We start from the raw sequence: 27,762 nt of genomic DNA, 5'->3' as shown, positions 1-27,762 counted from the left end.
TCTGATAGGCATTCTGTTATATACACTACGTACACATATTGGAATACAAGCGCAAGATGCTCAACATGAGTTTGAGTAATGGTCTAAGATCTCTGGAAGTCCTGTGGTTATCCGGCGGCCGTCGCAAGCATCAAACCGGGTAGGCAGCAACCGTCACCGCGGTTGACGTCCCATTTTTAATGAGACGAACGATACTTCTCGGCCGTGCGGTACGACAGAATCGAGTCAAACGTCCGTCAAATGACCCATCTCGTTGACGCTCACGATACATCGGTTATGATACACATCATCCTCCTGCAACACCGTGATGCTTCCTTTCCGAGAAGCAATAGAAATCGCGTCTGCAGCGTCCAGCGGCATCCCAATCCACGCAGCAACAACCATGACCATCGCAAACCCGTGGGTAACCACCACTTGGTAAACGTCACCCGTACCATCCCCGAAGAGCGGAAACACGTCCCTCTCCATCGCGCGGTAGACCCTTTCGCCACACTGGCGTCTCGTCTCCGCGCCTTTGATTCCAAAATCATGATCGAGCCTAACTCGCATGGCTTCCTCGTCGCGCAGGCTTGGGACAGCCGGCGATGCAGGCGGAAATCGGTATCGTCCCTCCAACCACGCCTCGGGCTTTCCTTCCGCCTCGCCGTAGGCTAGCTCGCGCAGATCCGTGGTCTCATTCACGGGAATGCCACCGAGGGACTGCGCAATATGCTTGGCGGCGACGGCGCAACGCTGGAGGTCGGAGGAGTGGATGTGGACTCGGGCGTTGGGGGGAATGATGCTCCGGAGGTGATAGCCGATGCGGTCTGCTTGATTAAGGCCCTTCTCGGTGAGTGTAGTGTCGTACCAGCCCCCTACGACCTTTGTGATGTGGTGGGTCGCCTCTGGGTGGACCACAACGTACAGGTGTTTCATCGGAAGAGATGGGAGAGGAGAGATGGACGGCTAGAAGATCTGATTAGTATTCTTGAAGTACCTCCCACTAAATATACAGCGGCCGGTGGTAAACTCACCCGAGAACGTGCAGGGGCTTTCGACGGACGTTATATATAGATAGCAGGGTAGGGTTGGCCGGACTGTTAGTGTGGGTGCCAGAGTGGGTTTGATGTGGGCACCAAAATCAGGCAGGCAGAAGGACTTCCTGAGGACTTCCGTCAGGTTCAAGTTCAGGCGAGCGGCATCACCGTCTCCAGAACTCGCTGGCAGAGCACATCACTGCTGTACACACTCTCTCTCCCTCAACAGCAGCACCGGGCTCGAGTACGCTGGCTCAGCTAGGGAGAGTGGCAGGACCTGCAGGAGGGACGAGACGGACGTCGGAGCGAACGGCTGGGACGTTGGTTGAAGCCCAGTCGGTCGCCCCTGGACCCCATCTTGGAGCTGAAGTTCCCATGCTTCCCCCCTGAAGCCCCGCGCACCCAGCCTCTCGCTGAGAAGAGCCTTGTTCGGACTAGGGGCTCTCCTGTGCGTACCAGCCGAAGATCCCATCTGGCAACATCGTCAGACGTTAGCGATGGGGCCAAAGTTGGGAGCGCAATGTGCCCCCAATTCCAAGCTGCCTTTGGAACTCATCCCAGAAATATTGCGCTTCTCGAAGACAGCCGAGCTCCACAAGATGATCTTCGTATGCCGGGACTGGCATGACTGCCTTCTCAAATGCCTCTATTCTACGATCGTCATCCGGTCCGAGCGCCAGGTTCATTTGCTCTTCACCACTCTCACAACCGACATGGAGCGATTTCGATGGATCAAGAGTTTTAATGTCATTCCATTTCGGGGTGTCTATTCGTTCGAAGCCTGGACCCCTCCAGCGTTTGCAAAGATTACCACTCTAGTTACCATGTCGCGACCAGATGAACTTGATCTCAACTTCCATTCTCTGGCTACTGCGATTGATCGCGACGACTACGTATACACTTTTGGATGGAATAATGGAGAATTGGTCTTGAGCTCGCTTGGTCAACCGGATCGCTTCCAAGAGGAGGTGCTGCAGCTCGCTCAAGCGGTCTGCTGGATCTACGCGGACCAGACCACGAGTCTCAAGAGCTTGGGCGGTACATTCCGCAACCTACCGCCTTTCAAAGCCTTGCGAATCGTCACACTCGTTTGCGACCGACTCATCGGCTACAGCGAAAACAAAGCCGGGCGGCAGTGGGGTCCACGAACCGTCCACACTCTCCGCATGCTCCTCGATACCGATGAAAGCCGGAGCTTCGTGGACCGTACGCCGCGATGGACCCGCTCGCTTGACATCGAATTCAACAGGCATCCCATGAAGCTCCCACCATGGGACGCGAGTACTCGGATTCACTCACGCGTGCTCAGGTACGCCCCGCCTCGTGTGGAGCCTTGGCGATTCTCCTTCGACCGAATGATAAGCGATTGGCGTGCCGAACTAGACTCCTACAATGGCGGGGGCGCGTTGGAGATCATGGTCTACCAGGCGGTCAGATGGAATAATTATCCGAAAAGCATCGATATGTACGTCCAGCTCGCCACCGAGAGCGGGAAATTCGAAGAAGTCCGCCGTGTGCAAATGCCTGCCGACAAATACACATTGCTGGAAATGGAACCATTGCCTGTGCTCGATGTCGAATACACGGACGACGAACCGGACCCGGGTCCATATTACTGTCACTATCGCTGAGGCCGGTCTGCAGCCCTTTCAGCATACGATATAGACAGCATCCCTACTGCATTATAAAAAGCTGCTTGTCCCGTCTCACCCTTAATCCTGCGACGGACGTTAGCCATCACATCACATCATTATACATAGAAATACCACTTCTTCGCATCGGTGTCCATGGGCAGCACCGTATCTCCGTATATACAGTACCATCACATCTTCCCTACATGATCTTTGTTGCCTGGCATTGGTCCTGCTGCGACGCGCCAGCTCGCATTTGGAAATCGTGCATTGTAGTATTTTCTCAGAGCAGAAATCGTTTGCCGGCCGTGCGCATATTGATGCTGCAGCAGAGCCTGACGTACGTGTACATGCGAGGAAAGCCTTGCAGTTGATTCCTGGACCTCTGCCGCTAATTGCTATTCGTGTAATCCGATTGTAGCTCTGGTTCATTCTTCGTGCAGTGCATGGAAGCCCTTGTCTGGAAAGAAACCGTCTTTCGAATCTGTAGCCGAGTGGCACAGCATTTGACAGGTGTCGCGCTGTCGGATTCCCCCCTGTCCCGCTCCCAAGTCATTAATGAACGGGGGAAGAGAAAATGGCGCCAGACTGCGAATATTGGGGCGATTTTGTGGAGAGCCATCGCTACTCCAACGAGAGGGCCAGTGGGCACTAGGTCAAGGCATGTGCGTTGCAGGTTTCACAAGGAAAGCAGATTCTCCATAACTTCCCAAAGCCACCGCATGGTCCAACGAACAACGAACAAAGCAGATCCAGCAAAAAAAACTTACGCCAAAACAAAGCTTCTCCATTCCTACGTACACAGAAGCCAGACGAACCCCTCCCGTCTATCTCCCCCTGTCCTTATCCCTCCGTCCTCCGTCGTTCCCTGCGTTACATACCCCTTCTCCCCCTTCAACCCCCTTTCCCCCCTTTTCGCCGACCCCTTCACCCCAACCCCCACCTGGAACCCCCCCCACTAGCCAAACCAAAGCCATGCCCCTCCCCAAAGTAGCCTTCGAAGAATGCATGGAAGAGCACCACGGGATCATCCTCTCGCACCGGCTGCACACCCGCAACGACAACTACTCCGTGCACGTCAAGCTCCCCGACTGCAACGATGTGTTTATCTACACCAACATATCACGACAGCGGCTGCAGCCGTTCATGAGCGAGCCGGTCAGTATGGTGCCCCGGGAGCCGGAACGCCCGAGTCATCATGCGAGTAAGAAGAAGGAGGGTGAGGAGAGCGGCGGGAAGAGGAAACGCACTAGGAGGGCGGCGACGAACACGGAGGGGAAGGAGAAGCCGGCCAAGAGGGGGAAGACTACGACTGCGACGGCATCGTCCAGTGTCTCCGCCGCCGCCCCATCGGCACTCCCACCCGCCGCAGAAGTCCACGCCCCAGCCCCGACAACGAACCTATTTCTACCACTCCCACCTACCCTCGCCTCGGACACATCCGCCACCGCGCCAACTTACGGCACGGACTTTGAATCAGCGATCCGGAACGGCGCCCGGATCATCCACGTCAAGGAATGCGTCACCTACGGCGTCTACATCCGCTTCCCGCCCCCCGCGGTGGGTGTGCAGGGCCGCGTCGTGCATTGTTGGAATATCTCCCAGGTATGCCATCCCCCCCATCTTTCCCTTCCCATTCCTGCGCATCGTCTAATCTGGATGCTGTGACACTTCCAGGACCGCCTCGACGCATCCCGCGCCTCCATCCGTCTCTCCCCCACCTTCACGCCGCCCTCGCCGCCCAAATCCCACGCTCCAACCACACACCGACCGCCCAACCCGGCGTTGGAGGACTGCATCGCGGCTGGGGGCACCATCGTGGGACTCACCCCGCACGTGTTCTACTCCGTGCAGGTGAGGTGGCCCGGGGGGCGCGTCGAGGGGTTCAGTCGGGTGGCGGTGGATAAGGTAAGGGCGGGGTTCTTTCAGTCCATGCGCTGGGGGAGGGGTAACTGATATGGGTTTGGCTTTCCGGGAGGGTAGTATGTGAGATACGCACATATGCGCGCCGGACAACCCTCCGCCGGCATCACAACCAACGCGGGGTCCCTCCCCATCTTTGCCAACGTCCCGCGGATCGTGCCGTTGATCCCGCAGGCAGGGACGGCGACGCCGGTGGCGTTCCCGCAGCTGCGGGGCGGGCAGGCCGGGTCGTTGGCGCAGACGAGGGTGTTGCCGAACCCCGTGGGTCAGCTGGTGGGGTTTCCGTTGTCGTCGAGGGGGGTGGGTGTGCAGGGACAGGGCCAGCGGACGCTGGTGGGGCCGCATGTGTCGGTTTCGCTATTGCCCGGGGGTTATCAGATGCAGCAGCCGCAGCAGCAGACTGTGGGAGTGAGCAGTCCGTTAGGACGATGGGGAGGGCAGGACCCGTTTAGGATCGGTGGGGGTGGTGGTGGTTTGAACTCGAATGTTCCGGTTCAGCAGCAACAACACTCCAACCCTGTGTCGAATCAACTGGGCTTTACATCGACCTCCGGGCCGATGGGCGATTATACCCGGCGAGACGGTGGTGGGATACCCAGCATGCAGACCATGCACAACATGCAAAGCGAGCCGGCGGCGGGGAGGTTACCCTGGCCGGTCCCGTATGCTGGGGTATACCGGGGCGGTGAGACGTCCGATGGCGGTGGCGGTGGTGGGGCGTGGCGACCGGGTACGGCTGGGATGCGACCGGATGTGAGAGTTGCCAAGCGGGAGTATGAGTATGAGTATGAGCATGGCCAGGCTGGGTTTGGGGAGTACGACACACCTGAGAGGAAGATACCGAGCGGCGGGGCTTACTTTCCCACTACACCGACGGAATACCTTACGCCCATCTTTACGCATTCCCAACAACAACAACAGCAACAGTCGTCGACTGTCTACAGCCAAACGCCGCCGGCGAGTTTCTTCAAAACCGAGCATGGGGATTCGTCCCCTTCGTACGCCTCCCAGACAACGCATTCCTCGCCCATGTACAGTGACCTCACGCCAAAGCAGTACCTGAATCCATCGCAGCAGCCCAGTTACGAGACGTATTCACCCACCCCGCCAGCGCGGCATCTGAACCCCACGCCACAGCGGGCGTATTCGCCGACACCTGTGGGGCCGTCGGGCGCGGGCGGGACGGCGACCACGGGCATCAATCCCATTGCGCCGTTCGCGTCGAGGCCAGCCACGCCCGGTGGGAGTGTGCAGACCCGGTTTAGCGTCGCGGTGCCCGTGTTTGATGGGCGGGAGGTGGGTGGTGGGGAGCACGCGTACGCGTCGGGACACGACACGCACCATGTTGGGGCGTATACGTTTCCTGCATGGTCGGCGCTGAGGGACGGTGATGGCGGCGACGGGGTGTACGGCTTCCCCAACTCGGCAGTCCGAGGTGAGCGGGAGGGCGATGAGGAAGACGCGGGAGGTGGAGAGGGTGAGAGGGGCAGGCCAGTGAGTCAACGAAGCGGGACGCCGACGCCGGGGGCGGCGTATGAGTATTCGCAGGAGATTCATGACCACCATCATCAACATCAACATCAGCATCAACGCGCTGACTCGCAACCGTACTCGCAGTTGCAGTCGCAATCGCAATCGCAACCGTATCACCCTTTTTCGGAGTATTCGCAGCAATCACACTCGCATCATTCACACTCACAAGACATCCCCGGCTGCGGCGGCGTCGGCGGGGGCGGAGGCGGCGGCTCGTCCTCCCTCTGTTCATCGCAGAACGGTGAGAGTAAGGAAAGTCAGCGTATCCGCGACCGTGACGTGGAGGGGGGTGTGGATGCGTGGATGAGTGGGGTGAGGTCGTTGAATGAGGTGGATGAACGGATTGACGAGGGAGATGGGAGACCGGGAGGAAATCAGTGGGGCGATGCCATGGGAGGTGGTGGTGGTGGTGGTGGTGGTGGGATGACTGAGGAGGATTTGGTGAGGGACTGGCGGATAAGAAGACAGGGATAAAGTGTGGGCAGGTACGTTGGACTTTTTTTTTCACAGTTGTGTTATACACGCGAAAGGAAGGAGAAGGACTTTCCGATCTTGAATTTGCAGGCCTTTGGAAACACCCGACAATGCGGACATACCGCAGCCACACGTGGAATAGCTGAGAAGGGAAGGGCATCGAGCTCTGTGCCGAGTAGGTTGGGCCGTTTACACTGTCTCTCCGAGCACCGCTGGTTGTACAGGGCCGGCATCAAACCCCCCACTCCCATTCCTATTCCCTTTTTCCGCAAAATACTCCCATTCCTATTCTGGTTTTTCTGCATAGAGTATGTTTGGGTTATTTGCTGTTGAAATTATCATAGTCTTTTGTACGAAATCGTCTTTTTCGACAGCGCGCGGACTTCAACTTCAGTTCTGCCAAGGAGTGACGGAATCCTGTTTGATTGATCTGCGTGTGCGAGAATCATTCGCAACAGGGCCGTATTGCAATCCAGCAGTGGGAATACCGGTGCGTGCCTGTTACATACGCCTCCCCTTCACTGATATAATACAGGATCCCTCGCGCACAGCCTTGCCTTCGCGCGTTCTTTCTCTGGGAATAAAGTACAGTCTATATAGGGGAAAAGCCGCTCCCTCCGTGCCCGTTTCAACGCAGTACCCCTATGTATGTATATCGGCCCGTTCGGAGGGGGCAACTCCATATGATTCGCACTGCAAGCGAGGAGGCTTTCGGCAGGCACGGAAAGACAGAGAGAGAGAGAGAGAGAGAGAGAGACAGAGAGAGAGAGAGAGAGAGAGAGAGAGAGAGGGAGAGTACGGCCACAACCCTCCCTCGCTAGCTAACACCCAACAACAGACAACAACCAGACAACAACTGCAACAACGCTGCTGCAGCTATTATCGCTCTAGGCGCAGCGCAACTACTCCCCCCTGCCATTGCCGCTGTCCAAAGTCACCCAACCACACACAAGCATCAACAACAACAACAACAAGAATAACCGACTTGCTCGAACGGACTTCCCACTGCGCAACAGTGGCTGGTCCCCACTACTACTACTACTACCACCCCCCATATACCCCACCAGCAAAACTCCTCTCCCAAGTAGTCCTCCTCCACCGCCATGTCACTCGAACCGTTCACTACCCACTACAGTCTTGTGAAGCGCTACCTCGACTCTTTTCTAATAGACCAGCAACGCAATAATAACGGAGGAGGAGCACGCACACGCGCAAAGGATAAACTCGCAAAACTATCCAGTGGCCAGTTTGGGGAACTCTCGACCGACGTCTATGACGAGTGTGTTAGGAGGGTTGGGGGCGACGGTGATGGTATGTATTGGGGGGGGGCGAGAATAGGAAGTGGACAGAGAACAGGGATAGAGGGAATGTTCTGCGGCGAGCGAAGCGAGGAGCAGCAGGGTTGCTGAGGGTTTACTTAGGTCTACGACGAGCGAAAGCGAGTCCACTGTCATACCGAGCGCTAGCGAGTTCCGCGCCGCAGGCGCAATTCTGGGCGAGCGTTGCGAGCCCCCGTCTTTAACCGTGAGCGACAGCGAACAATCGTTCCTTCTAGGCGAGCGTAGCGAGCCCCTGTCTTTAACTGTGAGCGACAGCGAACAATCGTTCCTTCTAGGCGAGCGTAGCGAGCCCCTGTCTTTAACTGTGAGCGACAGCGAACAATCGTTTTTATTACACATCGGCGACCAACATCAGCGAAGCGAAGCGGCGAGCGTTGCATCTTTTTGCGAGCGAAGCAGCCTTCGCTCCGGACTCATGTCGAAAGTATACTAACCACCTCCCTCTTGCGGTTCTCGCGGTTTACAGTCCCCTTCCTGCCATTTCGATCAGAGTTTACAGAGAAACGCAACCAGGCACGACAAAAGCTAGCATCCCTCCCTAGTTTCCGATTCAAAGAGCTAGCCGCAGAGGTCCTGTTCGAACTAGAGCGGCGGTTCCCGATGATCGTAGAACGATACAAGAGCCGGCAACCACCATCAAACGGCCCACCACCATCACAACCCCAACAACCACTCGCACGAAACATGACATCCACCAGCGATTACCGCGGGCAACAACAACAACAACCACGGTATCCCCCCGACAACCGCGTCATGAGCCCACCCCAAGGCTACCCCCAACCCATCGGCCGGCCCCCACCCCAACAATCCTACCGCCGCCCCTCCCAACCCACCCTCACCCAAATGGAACCCTCAGCCCCACCCCGCATCTCCCCCTACCAACCGCGCCCCCAACAACTCCCCCTCCAATCCATCCCCCCACCCACCCAACAACAGTACGAAACCCGCTCCATTCCCGTCCCCCTCCCCAGCACGACGCGGACGGTACCTAGCCGCGGCGCATCGCGGAACGCGGAACGGGAGATGACGGGCGGTGAGGGCGGACGACCGCAGAGGGGGGATGCGATGACGGTGAGGAGTGAGGGGTCTCTGACGAGGGCGATGATGTCGCCGCCGCCTCCCGGGGTGGGGGCTGGTGGGGGCAAGTCGAGGAGTGAGTTTGGGGGGAGTGAGTATGGTGACCGAGGGGGGAGTAAAGCGAATCTGAGTGTGCCGCCGCCGAGGAATGTTAGCGTTACTAGTTCTTCTTTCGTAAGTTTTTCCGGGATTACATTCTTATGTCTCGTTGCGCCTCGTGTTGTTTTTCCAGGCATGCTCACCTCTCTCTTCCACAGGACGACCCGCGCATCCGCCCCCTCGAGTCCCAAATCGCTTCCCTCCGTCTCGAACTCGACGCCCGCCCCCTCAAAGAAGACTACGACCGGCTCGAGGACGACGTGCTGAAACTGGAAAAAGAGCTGGAGGCGGAAAAGAAAGATGCGCGGGAGTGGAAAAAGAAATATGATGAGCTAATTGAGGACTATGATGCCGTGAGGGAGGAGGTTAAGGTTGTCGGGAGGGAGAAGGAGGTAGGCTTTCGCGGGGCGTTGTTGTGATGAAACCTCCCAGAAGCGTGTTCTCACCCTTTTGTTTTGGCAGGACCTGCAAGCGAGATTGGAAGCGAGCTCGTCGAAAGAGCAGGCCGCAGCGGCTGAGGAGGAGAAGTTGCAGTTATTAGAGGATGTGAAGCTGTTGACGGAAAAGAACCAGAGTTTGCTGGAGCAGAGGGATCGGGATGCTGATACCATGCGGGGACTGAAGGAGGAGGTAGGAAGGGGTTACACAATCTATTCCGAGAAACCACGATTGAGAAAGCATCGAATTGACCTTATGTCGTTCTTCTCACACAGGTCCAGCGACTAAAAGCCGACCTAGCAAACGCCCTCAAAGCCGAATCCGCCGCCCGCAGCCGCATGGACTCTGCAAAAGGCGACCTCTTCTCCCAATCCTCCGCCGCCCCACCCTCACCTTCGCCAACACCTTCCTCCTCCCCACTCTCCAAAATCTCCACGGCCCTCTCCGGCCGGAAATTCTCCCAGGATGCGAGTCGTTCCACCACCTCCAACACCAAACCACCGCCAATAACCGCCGACCCGTTGTTCCAATCCTACAAGTCCGCCGCGGCAATATTGCTAGACACAGTACGACCCGACAACAACACGGAATCACAACCACCCACAGCGGTACTGGGACCGTTACGCAACCTCATCATCTCCGTAAAAGCCATCACCGAGTCCGCTGACACGACCGTCGACAGCCTGTATGGCTCCACCGCGTTCGAGATCGGCGGCACACTCTCCCGCGCTCCCCACCCCACTCTCCGCGCCGTCGCCAACGCGCGGGACACCCTCACGGACCGCTTAACCAATCTGATGAACGTGTCCAAGGAACACGCCAATGGGGGCGGACGACGACGACGGAAGGGGGTTGAGCTCATGAACGCGTTTGAGGAGGGTGTGGAGGAATTGGAAAGCGCCGTCGTGGATATGTTGGAGTGTATACGAAGGTTAAACACCGAGGGCGGGCCCGCGCGGAACAACAACATGAACGGAAGACGAATGGATATGGGGACCGATACCTCCCCGCCCGTCACACCGCTCTCCCCGCTCGACACCCGATCGTTCCGGATCAATAACACCTCACCGGACCCCAAACACCAACAGCCGTACTCCCCCACAACAACAGCCACGGTGACCTCGCCCTCGAACTCGGGACTGATGTACACCTCGACCTCGGCACCCTCCCTCGCCCGCCCCACCGTTTCAAACACTTCCGCGCCGTTGGACCCGCTGAGTCTGAAACTCTACCTGGAAGACCAAACCGACGCCCTGGTCACCCACATCACATCGCTGCTCACCCAACTCCGCTCGGCCTCCACCCACATCCCCGCCGCCATCCCGCTCATCACATCCACCGTGACCCACATCACCACACAGACCACCAAAAGCATGGACATGATCGACGAGGATGTCAGACCGCAGGCGGAGATCTTGCTGACGATCATGGGCAGCGCGGTGGAGGGGTTGGAGCGCCGCGCGAGGGAGGCCGACCGCCAGGGGTGTGCGGAGGTTAGTTATGAGATTGCCAAGCATGTGAAGGATCTCGTGGCGTTGTTTGAGTAGAGCGAAACCACGGTTGACTGGGACACCACAACGGCGTAAACGCAGGACCGGTACCGGTGCAGGGAGTGGTTGAGAGCTTGGGTTTTGTATATTATACACTAGAATTACTGGATCCCGTTGTTCTGTCTTTGTTTTTCTTAGAGTTTGGTTCGTCTGTTTACATGTCCCCGCCCCCCCCCCCTTTTTTTGTTTCGTTTACCCCTTTACTTAATGCACGAAGACCCCTTTTTGAGATGCACAAAGACCCCTTTTGAGATGCGAACGATCCCGAGTTGAGTTTTGTCATGGTGCTTGATGTGCATGTCCATTTTCAAAAATCATGTTGAGGGCCGCACGTGGACGATGGCACGATTTGATTTCCTGGCACCGCCCAAAACCCATCCCCCAGCAGAATGTCGAAACCCCTACCCTCATCGTCCATCCACTACACTACTCCACTACAAACACGAGCAGCAGTCCCACTAATGCTAATCCTAAGCCCCCGCAACCGTGACCAAAAAAAACCCGAATGGACTCCCCGCCGAACGAAACGACCACCACGTGCCCTACAACAGGGGAAGGCGGCCCGACTACCCAAAAAAAAACAAAAAACATTGTCTGGAACTAGCTGCCGTGGAGCTAGGTTAGGGGTGTTGATGTGCACAAGTCATGGCGGAAGGGGAGGCGAGATGAGAGCTTGGTCGATGGGTATAGTGACGTCGCTCGGTCGCTTCCTACGTGTGGATAGGAGTCACTTGCTTCCGCTTCCGGCGGAGAGGAGATCGGATCAGAACAGATCACAGCCCCGCTCCCGCGGTCCGGCCGCCATGGGTGTCGATATCGCTCTCGTCCTCCACCTTCCCCTCCATCAGCTTGGTGATTCCCGTGACCGCCGCCATGGTCGCGGCGTCGTCGCTGTCGTCTCCGCGGTAGTCTGCCCATGCGATGAAGCACTGAATGGGGAGGGAGTGGGTTAGTTTATGTGGTCGCGCCAGGTTTGTATAGTTTGTGGTAATGTTGCCTTACGAAATTGCAGAGAACGGCGGATATGCCGAAGAGTTCGGAGCCGATGGCTTGGATTTTGGACCACCAGGTTACCCCGTATATCTAAACGCATGGAGGTTCAGTATCGTTTGATGCATGCGTTGACTTTTCACTAGCGGTGTTTCGTGTTATGTACCTGATCTTGAAGGAAGCCAAAGAACAGCAGTATGATTGCAAACCATGCCATGGCTAGACCTAATGAGATATTCACTGCTTTCATCTGCACCGCGGGACGATGATGGGTAGAACGGTCAGACTTGAATGATTCGCGTCAGTGAATGACGCTGGACCTCTGTCGAATCTCTCACCTTCGTGATGCTCTTCTCTATCTGCGCTCGTAGCCGTCGTCCTGCCACGGTGCCAATCTGACCCCCTGCTTTCAGGTCTCTTAACGTTGTCGCGGCGATGCGGGTCTGTTTCGGAAGAAGAACGGGTACGGGTGTTGGAAACTTATCCCATAGACGGATCCCCTCTCCGACTTGGACAACCCCAACACGTACCATCTGCCACCCAAACAGTAGAAAGCCCAACCCCAGCATCCCGCAATCAAATGCGTAAGCCCAATACACAACCGCCGTCAACGTCACGAATCTGTCCCAATGGCCCTGGTCCCACGCAAGGCCGCATAGCGTAACTAAAGGCGTCATGACGAAGATCTGATAGCAGTATCCCGTCCGCCGGATCCAAATGATTTGTTTGGCATTCGGGAGCCAGAATTTCGTGGCGTGTGCGGGCGTCATCTCGATTCTGAAGTAATGAGGGTTAGGATTGCTTCAGCGGCCGGGAGCGTTTGCAGAAGTCGATCGGACGGGACATACACTGATAACATGTAGACCCACATCCCTGTCAAAGCGAAGGAGTGGGGAATGTCGTGGATGATTTGGGCAAATGTGATGTTTGGCATGTGTCCGGATGCTATTATTACGCTATGTGTCACCCGACCTGAGCAAAGAGTGAGAGAGAAAGGTTACGTGAGAAGCTGAACGAACGACAAGACCGAATACGAACGGTCCAGTCACTCACCCGTTACATATATGGTCATTAGCGCGATATACGAGTCGAACGTTGTAAGCCCATCTTTCCATATCTTGTGCCCACGTCTACGCCGATACCACAGATTCCAAAACCCGAGTATTGAGGCGACAAGGCTTAGCGAGAAGGCCACCCAGTGAAGTCCGACAAAGTATTCACTGTCTATGCAGTTTGTTACGCTAACGTGCCACCTAGCAAGTAAAACGTGGAAGGTGAGCGGGACGAATGGGTCTGTTGAACGACGAGTAGTGACAGAAAGCCCTACCGGCACGGCGGCAGTGGTGAACCGGGCGGTGTTTCCATTGGAGGGTGGGAAAGTCCGAAATGCAAACGGCTTACGGTGGGAAAGTCCGAAATGCAAACGAGGCTTGAGTGCAAATAGTGGGAAAGTGGGCGGTTGAAAACGGGGCGGATGACCAAGGCGTTGCTACGTGGGGCTGGTCCGAGTGCGAGGGGGTCTACTTAAATAGCGTGGGTTTGCGGGTATGATGGGCCTTGCAGCCAGGCAGATGCGGGGTTCTCTGGGGGTTCTCTGTAAGCGAGCGATATGGGGAGCAAGCCTCAGTTGCGGTTGGGCCCTCGGTCGCAGGGGTGAGATATGCGATCGTCTTCCACAATGCAATAACCGCCGCCTGTCACCGTCGCAGCGCTCCTCGCACAAAGGCCCTCCATTGAGCGCTCGGAGCGGAAGAGGTGGCGCATCTCCCAAATTACCCTTTTGCTCTCACCCAAATTGGGCCCATTAATTGTTTGCTGCTCCCAGGGCGCCGTGTGTTTACCGTGTGACCCGCCCTCACAATTACAAGTTGCCCCCTATTGGAGTCACATCCCGACGGTATTCGCTAATTCTGGGTTCTGGAATCATTGGAATCTGGCAGTAACTACCACCTGAAGGGAGTTCCAGCGGTACACCTGACGAAGGCATTTTGCAAAGCCTATTCGTTCCGCCCATGTAACTCCAAAATGAGTCGGCAGGTATTTCTGAAAGTTGTAGCAAAAATTGCGTGGGAGGTGGAAAAAACCAATATCGAGCCCATCCGTATAACCACTGTCTCGAGGGTCGTCAGCAGGATATCCATTCACAGCAACGTTCTCAGAAATATCTACAGGCGGACGACTCGATGGACGAGTGGGAGGGAATACGCCCAAGCGACGTGTATGCATGTAACGCACGGTATTTGCCGAGCGAGACTCGTCTCCGCCAAGTCATCAAACGTGGGCGCGCCCTTTGCTTGGGTGATGTAAGTATTACAGCGCTCACCAAACCGTCTCAGCGGGCTGCAATATTCAATCAACAGGAGCTGAACCAACCCGATGTTGCCCGAGCCAACCCGACTTGATTGCGGGCCGCCCAAAGTCTTCTTGTCTTATGCGCCCTCCGCGAGAAGACGTTGCACTTCTTCTCCTACGTCCTTTCCAACCCACCGAATGTGCTTCGATGTCCCAGCCCCTCGCCGTTCGTAGCTAATCCAGCGCGAGAGCTTGGCGCTATTGTTGGAAACACCGTGTTTTGTGTCTAACCTCTGCGTACTCGTGTTCAAGATGCCGTGTCTGACTGCGGGGGGTTAGGGTTACCGCCCGTCCAACGCGTAGCACTGCGCAGCCAACTCCTGCTGCCAAGACGCTTTGCAACCCCACAGAACAAACTCCAACCGGCGAACGCAAAGGAACCCCGACTCTGACTTCCCGCACGGCGCTATTATACATACAGTACATTCCTCAGCCTTGGCACATCTCGGCTCCGTGTCCGTGTAAAAAAAGCTTCCTCCACCCACTCCCCCTCTGCGATCGTCGATACGTCTTTCACACCCCAACCACAACAAAAAACACCACGCGCATTTACAAAACGCCAAGATGTCCCTTGGATCGGAACTCAAGTCGGGGAAATTCACCATCTACGCTCAGTGGTATGTATTCCTGCGTGGGAGGTTGCAATCTATGGGCATATGTAGGGGAGTGCCCCGGGGTGAAAACAGATAGCTTTGACATGCGGAGGCAACAGCGCGGAAGCCAAATGAGCAAAGTTGCTCAGATGAGGAAGATTGGCTGGGATTAGCGAGCGTTCCACGATCGGCAGCGAGCCTCTACTTAACGGTTTGCACTGCAACCTCGAAACCGTCTTTCGCCTGTAAGGAGTTTTTGCCTACGTCAAGCTAACCGGATCTTCGTCCTCCTCTTCCCTTTTCAGGGCGGCGATCTTATCAGTGCTATGTACGTAGTTGTTTCTCTACCCTCACCCCACCCCCGTTGATCGCAAGAAGTGCCAAAGCTGATCCTTCCCTTCTTCGATCTTCACAGTTCTGATAATATTCAGCATCACGAACATCATCTCGCTGCTCCTCTTTGCGATCTTGGCATGGTATGCGCCGATATGCAATGAGGGAGAGAGAAAGGGCGAGAGCGCGAGCGAGAGGGAGGAAAAAAGGGGATGAAATGTTCTGAGGGAATGCGCGTGGAAACTAATGTTTTCCTGGACGGTTTGTAGGATCGAAGCCTTCTTCATGATATGGCTGGAAATTCCGCTGCTTACGGTGTGCTGCCCTGGTGGACCTAAGATGTGAGTGGTAGTGGGATAGAACGCGTATTTCTTTCGCGAGCAGATAACCGAGCGTTTGGGAGGGACCGGTTTTGCTCTTCAATTGGAATGCGCTCTCGGCGCTGATGCCCCCTCGTCTCCCTTCAGTGACGCCTTCCAACGCTTCTTTCAAAACACACTCTTCCGATCGATCCTGTATGCCGTGTACGTATTCCATCATCGCCGACGCAGTTTCTTTATTCGGCTCAGATATTTACCGTTACTCCCCTTCTTGATTCCACAGCTTCGCCGTCGTAATGTGGCTCTCGATCCTCTCCAGCGCGTCAACGCTCATCATCGCTGCGATAACGCTGTCTTTTACCAGTATCTTCTACTGTACGTTTGCCCCTATTCCGCCACTCCATTCGCCGGTAGAATTCAACTGACAGATTTCTCCTTGGTTGTGCAGTCATCAGCGTCTTTAAAAAGGAACCCCTGGAGCGTTCGGGCATGACGGGCGGCGGAGGCGTTGGCGCCGCTGCTGCCGGGGCTAGCGGGAGGGGGTTGGTCTGATTAGTTCTTCCCCCATGGATATTGGGTTCTGGACTGCATTGGGAGTGTGTCGCGGCGACAAGGGGACGGAAATATAGGATAGCGGGACGTACAGTTTTTCGTTTGTGGATGTTGATCGGTTTTGAGGAGGGATGGTACAGTACTTCAAGCGAACACTCTTTGCTATTTCTCTCTCTTTGTAACGTACAAAACATGTTTTGATAGACAAGAACACATGCCGGTTGATGTGGACATGTGTAAATTCACATTTTGAAGACTACGACTACCTTCCTACACCAGGATGGATGGTAACTGTTCCTCCCTCCTCAAAAAGCTATATATAGCTTCCCTCATCCCTTGTTGGTAGTGACAACCGCCGAGCAATCACATAACGACATCTCTCCATCAATCGGTGAGCATCATACGCCGGATCATCGAATAGAACTCCATCATACAGACACACATCGTTCCGTCTTTCGTTCGGTGCGCACTCTCACATCACATCATCTCGTCGCCGTTCCATTGGCGCACATCCTTTCCCACCTCGACCGCAGCATAGGAGCGTTTCGCCCAAAGTGGTTGTTGAGCTCTGACGCGAGCGCACTCCATGTCTTGTCGCGGCGGTTGGTCGGGCGGCAGATGTCGCGGAGGACGGCGTCTTCGGCGGTGGACCAGGCTCTGTGATGTAGAGATTGCATTTTGAGCAAATGCGTTTTTGATGCGATGTTGGGCGAAGATGTGCAGGAAGACATACCGGTGCCTCCTCCCCCACCCACTACTCTCACCCACCACCTTCCCAGCCACCTCCTTCTTCGGCGCCTGTCTCCCCTTCATACGCGCTTCGTCCTTCACCTGCCGCGAATCCGAATCATCCACATCAATCACACCGTCCTCATCCTTAACCCACTTATCCACCCTCTTCCTACGCGCATCATCCTCGCTCACATCCGGGTCGGGCTCAGTCAGGTCGATGACGGTCTTCGCTTTCCTGTGAGCGGGTTGCATAAAGAGGGGGTTCTTATAGCCAGGCACACGTGTTTTCACTCGGGGAGTGTCATCCACGACAGCCGAGTTCCCATCGCCCGCCCCCGCGCAGTGGTGGGATTTCCTACGATCGTCCTTGATCCCCACATCGACGACCCGTCGCCTCGTCTGCGGAGACCCAACCGGTCCCGTCGCCCTGCTCTTCATCAAGGTATCGCGCCCAGTGTTCACATTCGGGGGGCTCGCTCTCGCGGCAGGCGTGTGTGTGGAACCTTTCTGCATCTGCATCGGCGTGGACATGGGCGGACCCCCCGTCCTCCGTTTCCTGCTCCCCCTCCAGTCATTGTAAGCAGGATCCTCGCTCGGCTCGTCATCATCGTCGTCGTCTCCTGGTCGAGGCGCAAAGTCGGCGTCGGCCGAGTCGGAGTCTAGCGGGGGTGGGGAGTAGCGGCGCTTGCGTTTTTGGGGTTGGATGGGGTCGGTGTTCACTCCGGTGATGATGGGCTGATCACGCCCCGGATCGTCCGTCCCACGAACCAGAACAACGCCTTCTCGCCTACCCTCCCGCTCCGCCCTCGCCAACTCCTCATCCTCCTCGTCTTCACACTCCTCCTCCTCACCACTCAACAAGACATCCGCAAACGAATAAGCCCACATCCCCGTCCCCGCGACGGGGGTCGAATACATCCGCGCGCCAACGTGTCGCTGGACCAGGTCGTTGGCGGGGGGTTGGTGAGAGGGGGCGTGAACTGGGGCGTCGTTTGACGATGAGGAGCTGTATTCGACTCTGTGCTGGCTGGTAAGGCGGGGGGAATCGGGTGGGTCCGAGATGCGTGGGTCTGGAGCCGAGAGACGGATCTGGGTCGGTGTGAGTGAGCGGCGTAGAGGGGTGTGACCGGGTCCATTCAGTTGGGATGGCATGCCGTTATCGTAGTCCGCGTCTTTGTGAAAATCGCGTGGTTCTAGGTGTGGTTTGCGTGGGTATACGACGGTTCGAACATGGGTTTGGGCCGGCGACGTCTTTGCAGCCGTGAGAAGGGGTGGAGGATTGTGCGGCGCGCTGTTGTGGAGTACAGGCCTCGCGCTGTCTTCGTCTGAGGACGAGGAACCGTCGTTGACGTGGTCGACAGCGTGGGCACGGATTGAGTGAGACGTGATACCGGATTGGGGTGAAGGGTACTGAGAAGAGGATGGCATGATGGGGTTTGGAAGGGGTTCGTCATCGTAGTCGTGCATGCCGTCCAAAACAAACCGGCTTGAGCTGGGTGAGTGTGCTTTCGGTGGGAATGCGGCGGGTGGGTGGATTTGAGCCGGTGCCATGTTCGGTGCTGTCGTGCCAATATCAGTGCTCTGTTGTTTCATCTGAAATAGACCCATATCTGTAGTAATTGCAGGCTCGCGAGACGGAGTGCATATGTTCAGGGTTGCGAGACGGAGGTAAGAATCGTCGTATGTGAGTTTGATGGAAATCGGAAAGGAATTCAAGTGCGCCGTCGCAAGAAACGAACTGCCATCATCAAGCGTCGTCGCACGTGGGATATCCTGGACTTTGCAGGTTTCTTAGATGCCCCAAGTCAGAGCGGGGACGGGGGGAAAAGAAGGATGTGGAGGGTGAAGAGGTGACGGCATAAAGGTTACGCGCTGTCGAAATACCGTTAACTCCTGATATTCACGCGCTGGCCTTGGACGGGGGAACTTCTCGGGGACAGACCAACAAGGCAATGGAATGAGGAAGAAAAGATGGCTACCCGAAAAGGTCTCTCGTTGATTGCCGGCCTTAAAGGTTCCGTTTTCCGAAATAAGAAAGCGACTGTCCGTAATCATTCCGCAAACAATAACGACCACGTATCGTCAAAGTAAAATTTTCTGGCCAGCTTGAACGGAAGACCAGCCGATGGCAATGGCGTCCGGAAGAGAAGACTTGCCGCATCGTCAACTGGCGGACTTCAACAACAGTCTGACGGCCGACACGCTTGTAGTCTTCGACGATCATAACAAATCCGTGCCCGACATGTTTGCGCACAGGGATATTCTGCGTGGTTGGTCACTGTTCTTTGACGCATACACGAACTTCGTCAAAGAGAATAGCAACCACCAGGCCATGGAACAAGAAGACGACGACGTCTCGGAAGAGTACACCTTCATTGACGGCCAAGAGGAGAATGAGAGTGAAAGCGAACACGGAGGCGAGAGCGAGGCTGCAAGTCTCAGGAAAACACTGAAATTCCCTTACCGCATCGACGTGCAACACATCACCGACGACCAGGAGCTCTTCCGCCGCTTCCTTCTCTTCCAATACACACGCCGCCCGGACGATCTCAACCTGGATCTCTCGCGCTTCTTCACCTGCATCGCGCTGGACCACAATGCAGAAAGAAGCGGCTACAGGCCTCCACGCGGCGAAGACGGCGCTGGCGGCCTTTTCGAGTGACAATATTCAAACGCTTTTGAGTGGTTTGGAGAACAACTGTTTGACGGACGGACAGATGATCGAGGCCTTCAGAGCCGCCGTGTATTGGTTCAAGAAAATGCACTGGATTGTGGATGACCAATGGCATTGCCGATACCCTTTGCAGGCCAAACAGCGAGCAAAGGCCAAGACTTACCGTCTGCCCTGGTCACCTGCTGACGCCCCAATCCCGATTTACTGCTCTGAATGCAACACCGACATCCAAGGCGGCGAACCCGCGCTCGTTACCCATCTCGCAGCTCACCGCGTTGCCGAACACTTCTTCCTTTCGCTCGCTATCCCGCCTCTGTGGATCCTCGCGGCCCAGAACATCGATATGACCTACGACGCCCGCTCCTTGAGGAAACGCGTGAATGAAATTCTTTTCAAGACACGCCCGGACATCACCCCGACGAGTCTCAAGCAGATGGTCTCGATGGTCTGTTGGTTCGTGCAGGAGGCTAGACGTGTTTCTGTCGGCTTTGCGGATCTGGAAGCATGGCGAGCGGCGGTTGCAAGTCGTGTATGGTGCCGTATGAATGGAGATAAAGATTGCGAGATTATCGAGGGCGTAGGGGGGCTTACGGAGAGTGGGTCGGTTGTATATATAAGGCAATGAGCGAGTAGCCAGGGAGCGCTGTCTGCTTGTTACTCATATCCGCGGTGTTGGAGGTTTTTCATTGCCGGTCGATGTTGGCAGGCCATTGTAAAAAGGAAAGATTTTGTAATGGAAATAACGTATCTCCGTGAGAGCTTGCAGTGCTTTGTTGCTGCAATCCGCATTGACGAGAAGAGCTCAAAGCCGCAATCCCCAACGTCCCCCATTAAATAAAGTTGCAGGAGCTAGTGACACACGAGATAATGGTATGTAGAGACGAAGCATCAAGAAATCTAGCCGTCCAGACTTGGTTGCTTTTCTTCCGTCCCTACGAAAACCAGATAACAGCACCAGATATATGGGATTGCGTCTCCTGCAAAGAAGACCTTGCCCCCTACACATATAGTTAAAGTGCGGCAGAACGGCCAACCGGGAGCACCTGGCGGCTCTGGTTTGCGGCGGTGCCCGCGCTGCGGGTACCAGCGCCTACTTGGCTGTTTGACTGTTGTTTGTTCATTATTTGTTTGTTCTTCTTGATCGCGCCCGCGAATGCTTTCACCATCGTGCCGAATACGATCTGCACTTGACGAAGCTGGGGAGTGGTAGAAGGGCACATCAACAAAGACAAAAATGCAGGTATCAAAGCAGTCTTTGACGTACCTCCCAGATCAAACTGCGTTTCTCCAACGCACCCGACGACTCGAGGGTTCCGAAATCCAGCTTGGTGAGCTGCTCCATTTGCTTGGCAAGAGCGTATAATGGGAGCACTGCGAGGACAAAAACCACTGCAACCGTGAAGGCGGCGGCCACACTGATGCCTGCCGAGATTCCTCGACTGCGAGCTCGCGCGGCGTCGATCACACCGTAGATCTACAGGTCCTTTTAGGGAATGGTCGTGCGGGAAGATGGATCCTCGATTTTTGCATACCTCAGACCTGGGAACCGCGGCCACCAAAATCAAGGTATCCGTAGCGCTCAATGCAGGCAATCCGATGTTGACAATCCATCGCGAATCGGAAATGTCCATCTCAAACGAAGGCATGGAGGCGACAGACGCTACGGCGAGACTGGTGTCGTTGTTGAACCGTGCGCGCAGCTTGTCCCGGAGCTCCAGTGTGACTGCGTCGGGTGCCGCGTTCGCCCAAGAGAAGGTGCCGCTGGCACTGAACTCGTTCGCGTTTCCGGGAAGGACCATGTTGCTGCTCGCGAGAATTCGGAATTGATCGAGCTCGAACATAGCGATTACTAGAGGTGAAAGCATATACGCAGGTTAGAAAGATATGATGCTACATAGCTGAATTTGTGGGACTCTTGTCATACCACTGCTGTTGATCGCCTTCACGGTTCGAAGCATAGTATTGTATTCTTTGTCAGCCTGGAAACCAGCAGTGCAAGCATATAATGGCAGTGGGGCAGTCTCAGGTTCGAACCGCTGTGTCGCGATTAGGCCGGCAATCAGGCCCGCATTCTGCCTGTTGACTGCAGTTCGGTATGAGCGGTGCGCCATGCCAATCGGTCACAGTATCCCTGCAAAGAACGCACCTCGGAAGTAAGGTGTACGCACTGTAGGCACCGTCCCGACCTGCATCTGAGATGTATCGGACAGCACTGAGCTGACCGGGATACTTTTCCCTGGTACAGGCGTAGTGGTATTCGCAACTTTTTTCGCTGAGCAGATCTTACGTGAGTGCCTTTGGGATGGCAATCGCAGTTTCAAAACGCCCAATGAAAACTTACTGGCTGGGTCCAACATCCACGTCTGCCGAACATAGCAATATCGAGAGAGGGGGATGTGCGTGTGAGGTGAGATGCAAGGCATGCGCTGCATTACTGAAACTAAACCCACCTTCATCGTGTTGGGGTCTTTATGGTTCAATAGTTTCGACGAATCAAGGCTGGAATGAGCACTTCTGAGCTCCTACCGAAAGATTCGATGTCGGGACTTACCAGTTTTGTCCAAGGTCAAGGCCACGGTTAGATTCCCGATTCTAGCCATGTAGATCTGCATAGAGGAATGTGTCAGGATTCGACCGCAGTTGATTTGAATATGACGCTGTTACCCATGATTGGTAGGCATATTCCGTAGTGGGAGGGTAAGTGTTACTGTTGCAAATGAGATGGTTAGGGATGCGACGCATTTACAGGGAAGTCCACGTTGCATACTCATAGCCATCTTTCCAAGACGCTGTTACGCAGAGGAGCACATCGAGGTTGTAAGTGTCTCGAATGACTGCCATAGTCGCTATTGAGTTGCTGTATTGAAGCTTCGTCAAATCCCCTTTCATGGTCGCCAGCATATCCGGGGAATTGGCAAGCGCTTGGGTACTGAATGAGGGCAAAGACATCGAGTCACGTTTGCAATTTCCGCAGGACTGAGAGCGCTCGTCTCGACGAGATGTAATTCCGTAGAAATCTACTTACACTGGAACAAGGGCCTTGATGGGCGCTTCGATACGCGCTTTCACCTAACAGCATGCGTAGAAAGTGTTCAGGTATCCTTCCGACAGCAAATGAGGCCGGCACATGATACCAACATCTTCCATGAGGAGCGATAGATATTTGCCAGCAAGGTAAGATGTCGAAGTATCGCTGGCGTTTGTCAGAACGTATGTATTCTTCAGCCGAATAAAAAAATCGCACCTGGTCAGGCAGGGTCTAATGCGCATGATTCCGTAAAGTCCTCCTACCGGTAACAAAACGGCGACGAGTGCGAGCGCGACCAAAATCGGCGCCAAGACAGTGAGAGGTATAGCTGGGAGCCATGTCTTCGCATCTTTCTTGGAGGACTCTTCCGCCAGCTGTGCAGCTGTGAGTTCTCTTTGACTCTCGAGTCCTTCCAACGGCGCTGGTGTACTTCCCGCCACCGACACCGACGCTGACTTTATCGACGAATTCTTGTGCATTGCATATGCAGACACTTGGTAGATGTCGTTAAGGTTTTTGAGATATCTAGAGTGCTAAGCCTACCACTGCGGGCGGGCAATCCGGCTACACCTTTTATACTGTCGGCTCTCAAAGGCAGACTGTTTGTTTGCCTGAGGGTTCCTCCCAACGTTGCGTTGAGAGCGAGTGCGCCTAATATACGGACGATCATACCCTCCCTTCTGAGCCATCCTAGAGGCGGTCTATGTCCAATCTGCAACAACAATGTGACCCGGCCTCTTAAAGGTACTTCTATGATTTCCACAGGTCCTTACAAATAAATGTGGATGGGTGCGGGCCAATGTCGGTCAAAAGTCTTTCCATTATTGGTCGGCCTCGTAAGCTTTGCTCCAACTGTAAGGTAATGCCCTTGCATTATTCAGTTGGTTCAGGGTTGACAGCTTAGGGACGAATTCGACAGGGACCTGCATCCGAGTATTCGGTCGACGCGTGACGTTTATATATGGCAAACCTTACTCCGACTAATGCCAACTCCCATGACCGGGTAAGAATGGCCAAGGAACCTGGAATTGGTGCGTAATGTCGTAGATACGTTCCAGAAAACGTATTCCAGCGGGCTGCATTTTGTAAGCTCGGCGAGGGGGGGATGCGCCGATCTGCCGATCTCTGGCGCGTTCGAAGTATCAGTGCGATCTTCATCCCCGGCATTCTTTACTAGAGATCAGGTTGATCCCGGTTTGAGCAGATCTCAACGTTTGTGTAGTTCCAGGAAACCTTTCCAGAGAATTTCATCACGCCGGTAACGCGACCCTGTGGTGCCGCACGTCTAATATGAAATATGAATATGAAATATGAAATAATATGAAGCGGGCAGCGTGGAGTGAATCAATCCCGGGCAACATGCAATACAGTCGATTCAGGATAGGATAAAGTACAATGAACGTCTACCGCTCCTGGAACCTTGGCAGGCGGATAACGTTTACTCGCCTCAGACGCTTCTCTCTCCCGTCAGGATTTCTGGAGCTGTCCAGAGAAGTACGTATCGGAGGCTCGCATTGCTCGTGGCCCGAGCAAAATCCTTCCTACATTCTTTTTTAGCCAATGAGCTCTCGTGTTGGCCATATGTACGCCCTTTCTCCGGAGTTCCCGGTACGATTGCGCTTCGCTTCCTGACAGACTTCGCCGGACCGTCTTCCTTTCGGGAGGTTTTCCAGGTAAGAAATCGCCCCATTGACTACCTGGCAGAGTCCCGTGTGAAGGAGATCAACATATTTAACATTGACCATCGCCATGGAGCTGTTGAACGGTCCAACCTTTACCGACAAGCTCAAAGTTGCAGGGTTTTGTAATTGCGTTTCCAAAAAGGCAAGTTTGAATACTATGTACGAAAGCTTTGACGCTGATTCGTTCAACGTCATTCTCCAAAGGGCGACTTCTGAGCTGGAGGACCAATGTGGTAATTTGATGCCTGCCTGCTCAAGTATACAGGACCGCACAGGAATCAATGCGGACGACGGCTGTCGGAAACCCCGCAAATATCCCTTGGACACCGTTTGACAGCTCATCCTGGTCTAGTCCCTTTCAGGCGCAAGTCCGCCCCCTGTTTTTCTTGCTCCGTGCGTTGGCCTTTCCCGATATGCCAAACAGTATTTCCCTCCCAGACAGCTAGTTCAGACCGTTGCATCGTATTACAGACGTTTTTTTTGCACGCCTCTGGGGACCAATGTTGACCCAAAAGTACACCTCCCCCATGCCTTGATCCCCTAATTACGTCTAGGACGCTCGCTGCCACAAAAGTCGAGGGAACAAAGGGACGGTATTCGTCAAGAGCTAAGCTACTGGCTCACTTACTCGTAGAAAGATCTCGAACAGGCCATTGCTTTCAAAGAAGGAAAGAAAAAAAAAACCAAAGTGGAGAAGCTCCTTTCGTTGCATTACCCTCACCAGCGTGCCTTCGGTTACCACCTGCGTTCACCTATTTCGACCTTTATACTGGAGTGGTGCTACCAGTTATCCTCTCGCATATTTCCGGTCTTTATACCATCCCATCGATGGCAGCAGAGCCTCACCGGGGCACCTTTTTTCACTTCTCGTATAGGCGCCTCCAAGAGTTCGTTTTGCGAAGCCGAAGCGTGGGAAAACAAATGGGTTTGTCACACACGTGATTACCGCAGCGGAGAAAGGCATGAGCAACTGCGATTTCCAGTGCGAGCCAACTGCTTTCACGCGCTGATCCGTAGTTTAATGCGAGTAAGCTTTGGTACGTCTGTGCCACGGATGCCCATTTTTCAGGAAAAGCTGTTTTTGGAGGCATTGGTGCCAAATTGGGATCCCCGCAGTGTGTACTGCAATTTGGATTGTTCTCAGCGGCTTTTATTGGTAGAAAAGATTTAGAATCTTGAAGAGCCCATTCTCCATTACTGGAGGACTCAACCGACATGAACGACAGTTCTGCTCTTCTTTTGAAAGGGAGTTCTGCTCCCAAAAAAAGAGACGTGAAAGTGCCAGTCGCCCACGTTCTGAATTGGTTCATGCTAAAAAAAGAGACTCGACGACGACTGTGAATGGACGACTGTGAATGGACGACTGTGAATGGACGACTGTGAATGGACGACTGCATTGGCTCATGCAATTACAGAGGTTTCCCATGAGGCATGGCCAATGTTGCGAACAAGCATAAAAAGGCGAGAAGTCGTCTGTTCCCTCCTCCAGTCATCACGCTCATCTACTACAAGTCCATTACATTCACTCAGCTTTACCTTTCGATTAACCGGCACAGCTCCTCAACATGCTGAACGCTTTGATCTCCGGCGCGAAGGTGTGGATAAACATTCCCAAACAATACTCGAATGGCGACGGCCCGTTGGCCGGCACAATCACTGTGCAGGTGAACTCGGACAGCGGCTTCGAGATGAAGGGAATCACCATAAAGTTCCATGGAGAAGCCGAAATCGAGTACGAGTACATGAAGGAAGTCGATAACGGCGATGGCGGCAAAAAGAAGGAAAAGGAGAAGTTCAAGAAGGAGAAGAAGTTCGACAAAGTGAAGGCGATGGTTGTCGGTCCTCAGGTTCGTTACCGGCGATAGACAATGCAAAGAGATATATCAAAGCGTAATCTAACCTTTTTCCTTCCCGCGCATTACAGAAGCTTACCAAGGGAACCCACAACTTCCCGTTCCAGCTGCAGTTGCCGGAGAATCTTCCTGCCACCTTCAAGCTGAAGAACAAAAAGGGTCTTGACTATGAAGCCGAGATCGAATATAAGATGTACGCCAAGATCGACAAGGCGGGGCTCGATCCCAAGTCGGAGAAGGTCCACGTGCACCTCCTGCCTTCAGTCCAGCACCAGGCCGCGGATTTGAGCAACACCAACAAGTTCATGTTCGGCAAGGGATCGTCCACTATCCACGTCGACTTGCCTACGCTCGCTTTCCCTCTCGGGTCCCCCATGGAACTCTCGGTCGAGTGCAAAAATGAGTCGAAAAAGACCAACAAGCACCTCAAGGCGAAGCTCCAACAGCGCATAAAGCTGATCAGTGGCGAGCGTGGGGTTCCCGACATGGTGATCAACCGTACCGTCGGCGAAGGCCGCGTTGATGGAGCCGGCAGCCAGCGCCAGACAGTTGTCCGCGACTTGCAGATCCACACCGCTGATCTGCCCCCATCGATCGACCATAAGTTCATTCAGATCTCGTACAAGCTCGAGGTCGCTGCGTCCTACAGTTTCGCGAAGGACCCGGCCGTCAAGACCGACGTCAAGCTGCTTCCCATGTCGGAACAGCGCGCGGCGTCTTCCCCCAAGTCGACGGTGCCTCGCATGGCGTTGCTGGAAGAGCAGCAGCAACAGCAGATGGACCAGCAGCGACAGCAGCAACAGCAACAGCAGCAGGCTCAACCTGATGCCATCCCATTGCGTTAAGGCGCGAAAAACAGCAAAGTGACTCCTAAATAGAACTGAGTAGTAGAGCTTCTGATATTTGATTATTGATACACTATACCCTTGATTTTTAAGACTCCTGAATTTTTCAATATCATTTGTTCCCACTTCTTACGTTCTTCGCTGGGATCTGGAGCAGTCATTAACTCCGCTCGAAGACGCGCTGTCAATTGTCACATTCGACAGTTTCCGATTTAAATGAGAAGTTGGAGCTTTGTTACGTATTAGTCGGACCATGGACCTCCGAAGAAGACGCCCACCCTCCGATAAGCCCGAGTTTCGAACACTCCGAATATGCCAGATTATAGATATCTACGTTTTGTTGAGCCTCCCTGTGCAACCCAGAAGTCACCGGCCGGCGGTCAAGACTCAAGAGTCAAGACTGACTAGGTACATAGCAAGTATTCAGCAGAACGTTGGAAGTTGGAACTCCATGGAGGAAATGTCGACCATCCCCGTGTGTCCGAGTTGCCGGTGAGAAGGGCGTTCTTTCAGCCCTGCTGTGTAACATTATGTGTTGCAGATCCGAGCCCGAATTGCTACTTTATTATTGACCTGCGGCCAGCCTGCTGAGGCTCCGGAGATCATTCGAAGTTTGGAATTCCGTCTTCAAGAGTTCCGCCTTAAGGAGTTCCGCAGACTCGTCGGACTCGGAGTCGATTATCAGAGAAAATATGTATTCATCGGTGCACGTTGAAAAATGATGTAC

At 54.6% G+C, this 27,762-nt stretch overlaps 10 protein-coding genes across 10 annotated transcripts; 6 read left to right on the top strand and 4 right to left on the bottom strand.

Moving 5' to 3' along the window:
• Positions 1–92: 92 nt before the first annotated feature.
• Positions 93–1,248, bottom strand: EV422DRAFT_119255 (putative phosphoglycerate mutase). The gene is made up of 2 exons (XM_053064653.1): positions 1,014–1,248; positions 93–945 (listed from the first exon to the last, which is right to left on the bottom strand). Exon 2 carries the CDS (start codon positions 913–915, stop codon positions 226–228), a length of 690 nt encoding a protein of 229 aa, XP_052924045.1. The 5' UTR covers positions 916–945; positions 1,014–1,248; the 3' UTR covers positions 93–225.
• EV422DRAFT_119290 (uncharacterized protein) lies at positions 1,244–2,702 on the top strand. The gene has a single exon (XM_053064654.1). It carries the CDS (start codon positions 1,514–1,516, stop codon positions 2,645–2,647), a length of 1,134 nt encoding a protein of 377 aa, XP_052924044.1. The 5' UTR covers positions 1,244–1,513; the 3' UTR covers positions 2,648–2,702.
• Positions 2,703–3,589: 887 nt separating this feature from the next.
• EV422DRAFT_535249 (uncharacterized protein) lies at positions 3,590–6,948 on the top strand. Its single transcript, XM_053070732.1, has 3 exons — positions 3,590–4,252; positions 4,325–4,555; positions 4,631–6,948. The coding sequence occupies exons 1-3, from the start codon at positions 3,623–3,625 to the stop codon at positions 6,575–6,577; spliced, it is 2,808 nt and encodes a 935-aa protein (XP_052924043.1). The 5' UTR covers positions 3,590–3,622; the 3' UTR covers positions 6,578–6,948.
• A 732-nt stretch (positions 6,949–7,680) lies between these two features.
• Positions 7,681–11,078, top strand: EV422DRAFT_621266 (uncharacterized protein; the record flags this gene model as incomplete). The annotated part of the gene is made up of 5 exons (XM_053074132.1): positions 7,681–7,888; positions 8,384–9,168; positions 9,252–9,485; positions 9,556–9,723; positions 9,807–11,078. The coding sequence occupies 5 exons, from the start codon at positions 7,681–7,683 to the stop codon at positions 11,076–11,078; spliced, it is 2,667 nt and encodes an 888-aa protein (XP_052924042.1).
• Positions 11,079–12,143: 1,065 nt separating this feature from the next.
• On the bottom strand, positions 12,144–13,896 carry EV422DRAFT_535242 (uncharacterized protein). The gene is made up of 6 exons (XM_053070731.1): positions 13,399–13,896; positions 13,125–13,324; positions 12,920–13,043; positions 12,602–12,848; positions 12,410–12,514; positions 12,144–12,321 (listed from the first exon to the last, which is right to left on the bottom strand). The coding sequence occupies exons 1-6, from the start codon at positions 13,434–13,436 to the stop codon at positions 12,214–12,216; spliced, it is 822 nt and encodes a 273-aa protein (XP_052924041.1). The 5' UTR covers positions 13,437–13,896; the 3' UTR covers positions 12,144–12,213.
• A 746-nt stretch (positions 13,897–14,642) lies between these two features.
• On the top strand, positions 14,643–16,465 carry EV422DRAFT_119052 (uncharacterized protein). The gene is made up of 8 exons (XM_053064652.1): positions 14,643–15,040; positions 15,322–15,344; positions 15,432–15,492; positions 15,619–15,690; positions 15,817–15,873; positions 15,953–16,044; positions 16,118–16,355; positions 16,426–16,465. Exons 1-7 carry the CDS (start codon positions 14,988–14,990, stop codon positions 16,219–16,221), a joined length of 462 nt encoding a protein of 153 aa, XP_052924040.1. The 5' UTR covers positions 14,643–14,987; the 3' UTR covers positions 16,222–16,355; positions 16,426–16,465.
• Positions 16,466–16,703: 238 nt separating this feature from the next.
• On the bottom strand, positions 16,704–18,504 carry EV422DRAFT_568996 (uncharacterized protein; the record flags this gene model as incomplete). The annotated part of the gene is made up of 2 exons (XM_053072713.1): positions 16,704–16,878; positions 16,955–18,504. 2 exons carry the CDS (start codon positions 18,502–18,504, stop codon positions 16,704–16,706), a joined length of 1,725 nt encoding a protein of 574 aa, XP_052924039.1.
• Positions 18,505–18,884: 380 nt separating this feature from the next.
• EV422DRAFT_599080 (uncharacterized protein) lies at positions 18,885–20,252 on the top strand (the record flags this gene model as incomplete). Its single annotated transcript, XM_053073651.1, has 2 exons — positions 18,885–19,611; positions 19,688–20,252. Exons 1-2 carry the CDS (start codon positions 19,079–19,081, stop codon positions 20,250–20,252), a joined length of 1,098 nt encoding a protein of 365 aa, XP_052924038.1. The 5' UTR covers positions 18,885–19,078.
• A 295-nt stretch (positions 20,253–20,547) lies between these two features.
• EV422DRAFT_118973 (uncharacterized protein) lies at positions 20,548–22,173 on the bottom strand. Its single transcript, XM_053064651.1, has 7 exons — positions 22,078–22,173; positions 21,969–21,990; positions 21,774–21,899; positions 21,552–21,710; positions 21,160–21,476; positions 20,892–21,101; positions 20,548–20,823 (listed from the first exon to the last, which is right to left on the bottom strand). Exons 1-7 carry the CDS (start codon positions 22,081–22,083, stop codon positions 20,638–20,640), a joined length of 1,026 nt encoding a protein of 341 aa, XP_052924037.1. The 5' UTR covers positions 22,084–22,173; the 3' UTR covers positions 20,548–20,637.
• A 3,509-nt stretch (positions 22,174–25,682) lies between these two features.
• On the top strand, positions 25,683–27,167 carry EV422DRAFT_535220 (uncharacterized protein). Its single transcript, XM_053070729.1, has 2 exons — positions 25,683–26,184; positions 26,262–27,167. The coding sequence occupies exons 1-2, from the start codon at positions 25,903–25,905 to the stop codon at positions 27,033–27,035; spliced, it is 1,056 nt and encodes a 351-aa protein (XP_052924036.1). The 5' UTR covers positions 25,683–25,902; the 3' UTR covers positions 27,036–27,167.
• The last annotated feature ends 595 nt before the right edge of the window (positions 27,168–27,762 follow it).

This window comes from Fimicolochytrium jonesii (assembly GCF_025526975.1).
Source record: "Fimicolochytrium jonesii strain JEL569 chromosome Unknown EV422scaffold_18, whole genome shotgun sequence".
In the NCBI taxonomy this organism is placed as follows: Eukaryota; Fungi; Chytridiomycota; class Chytridiomycetes; order Spizellomycetales; family Powellomycetaceae; genus Fimicolochytrium; species Fimicolochytrium jonesii.
Note: the sequence above shows the minus strand (reverse complement) of the source record. Positions and strands in the feature narration are given on the sequence as shown.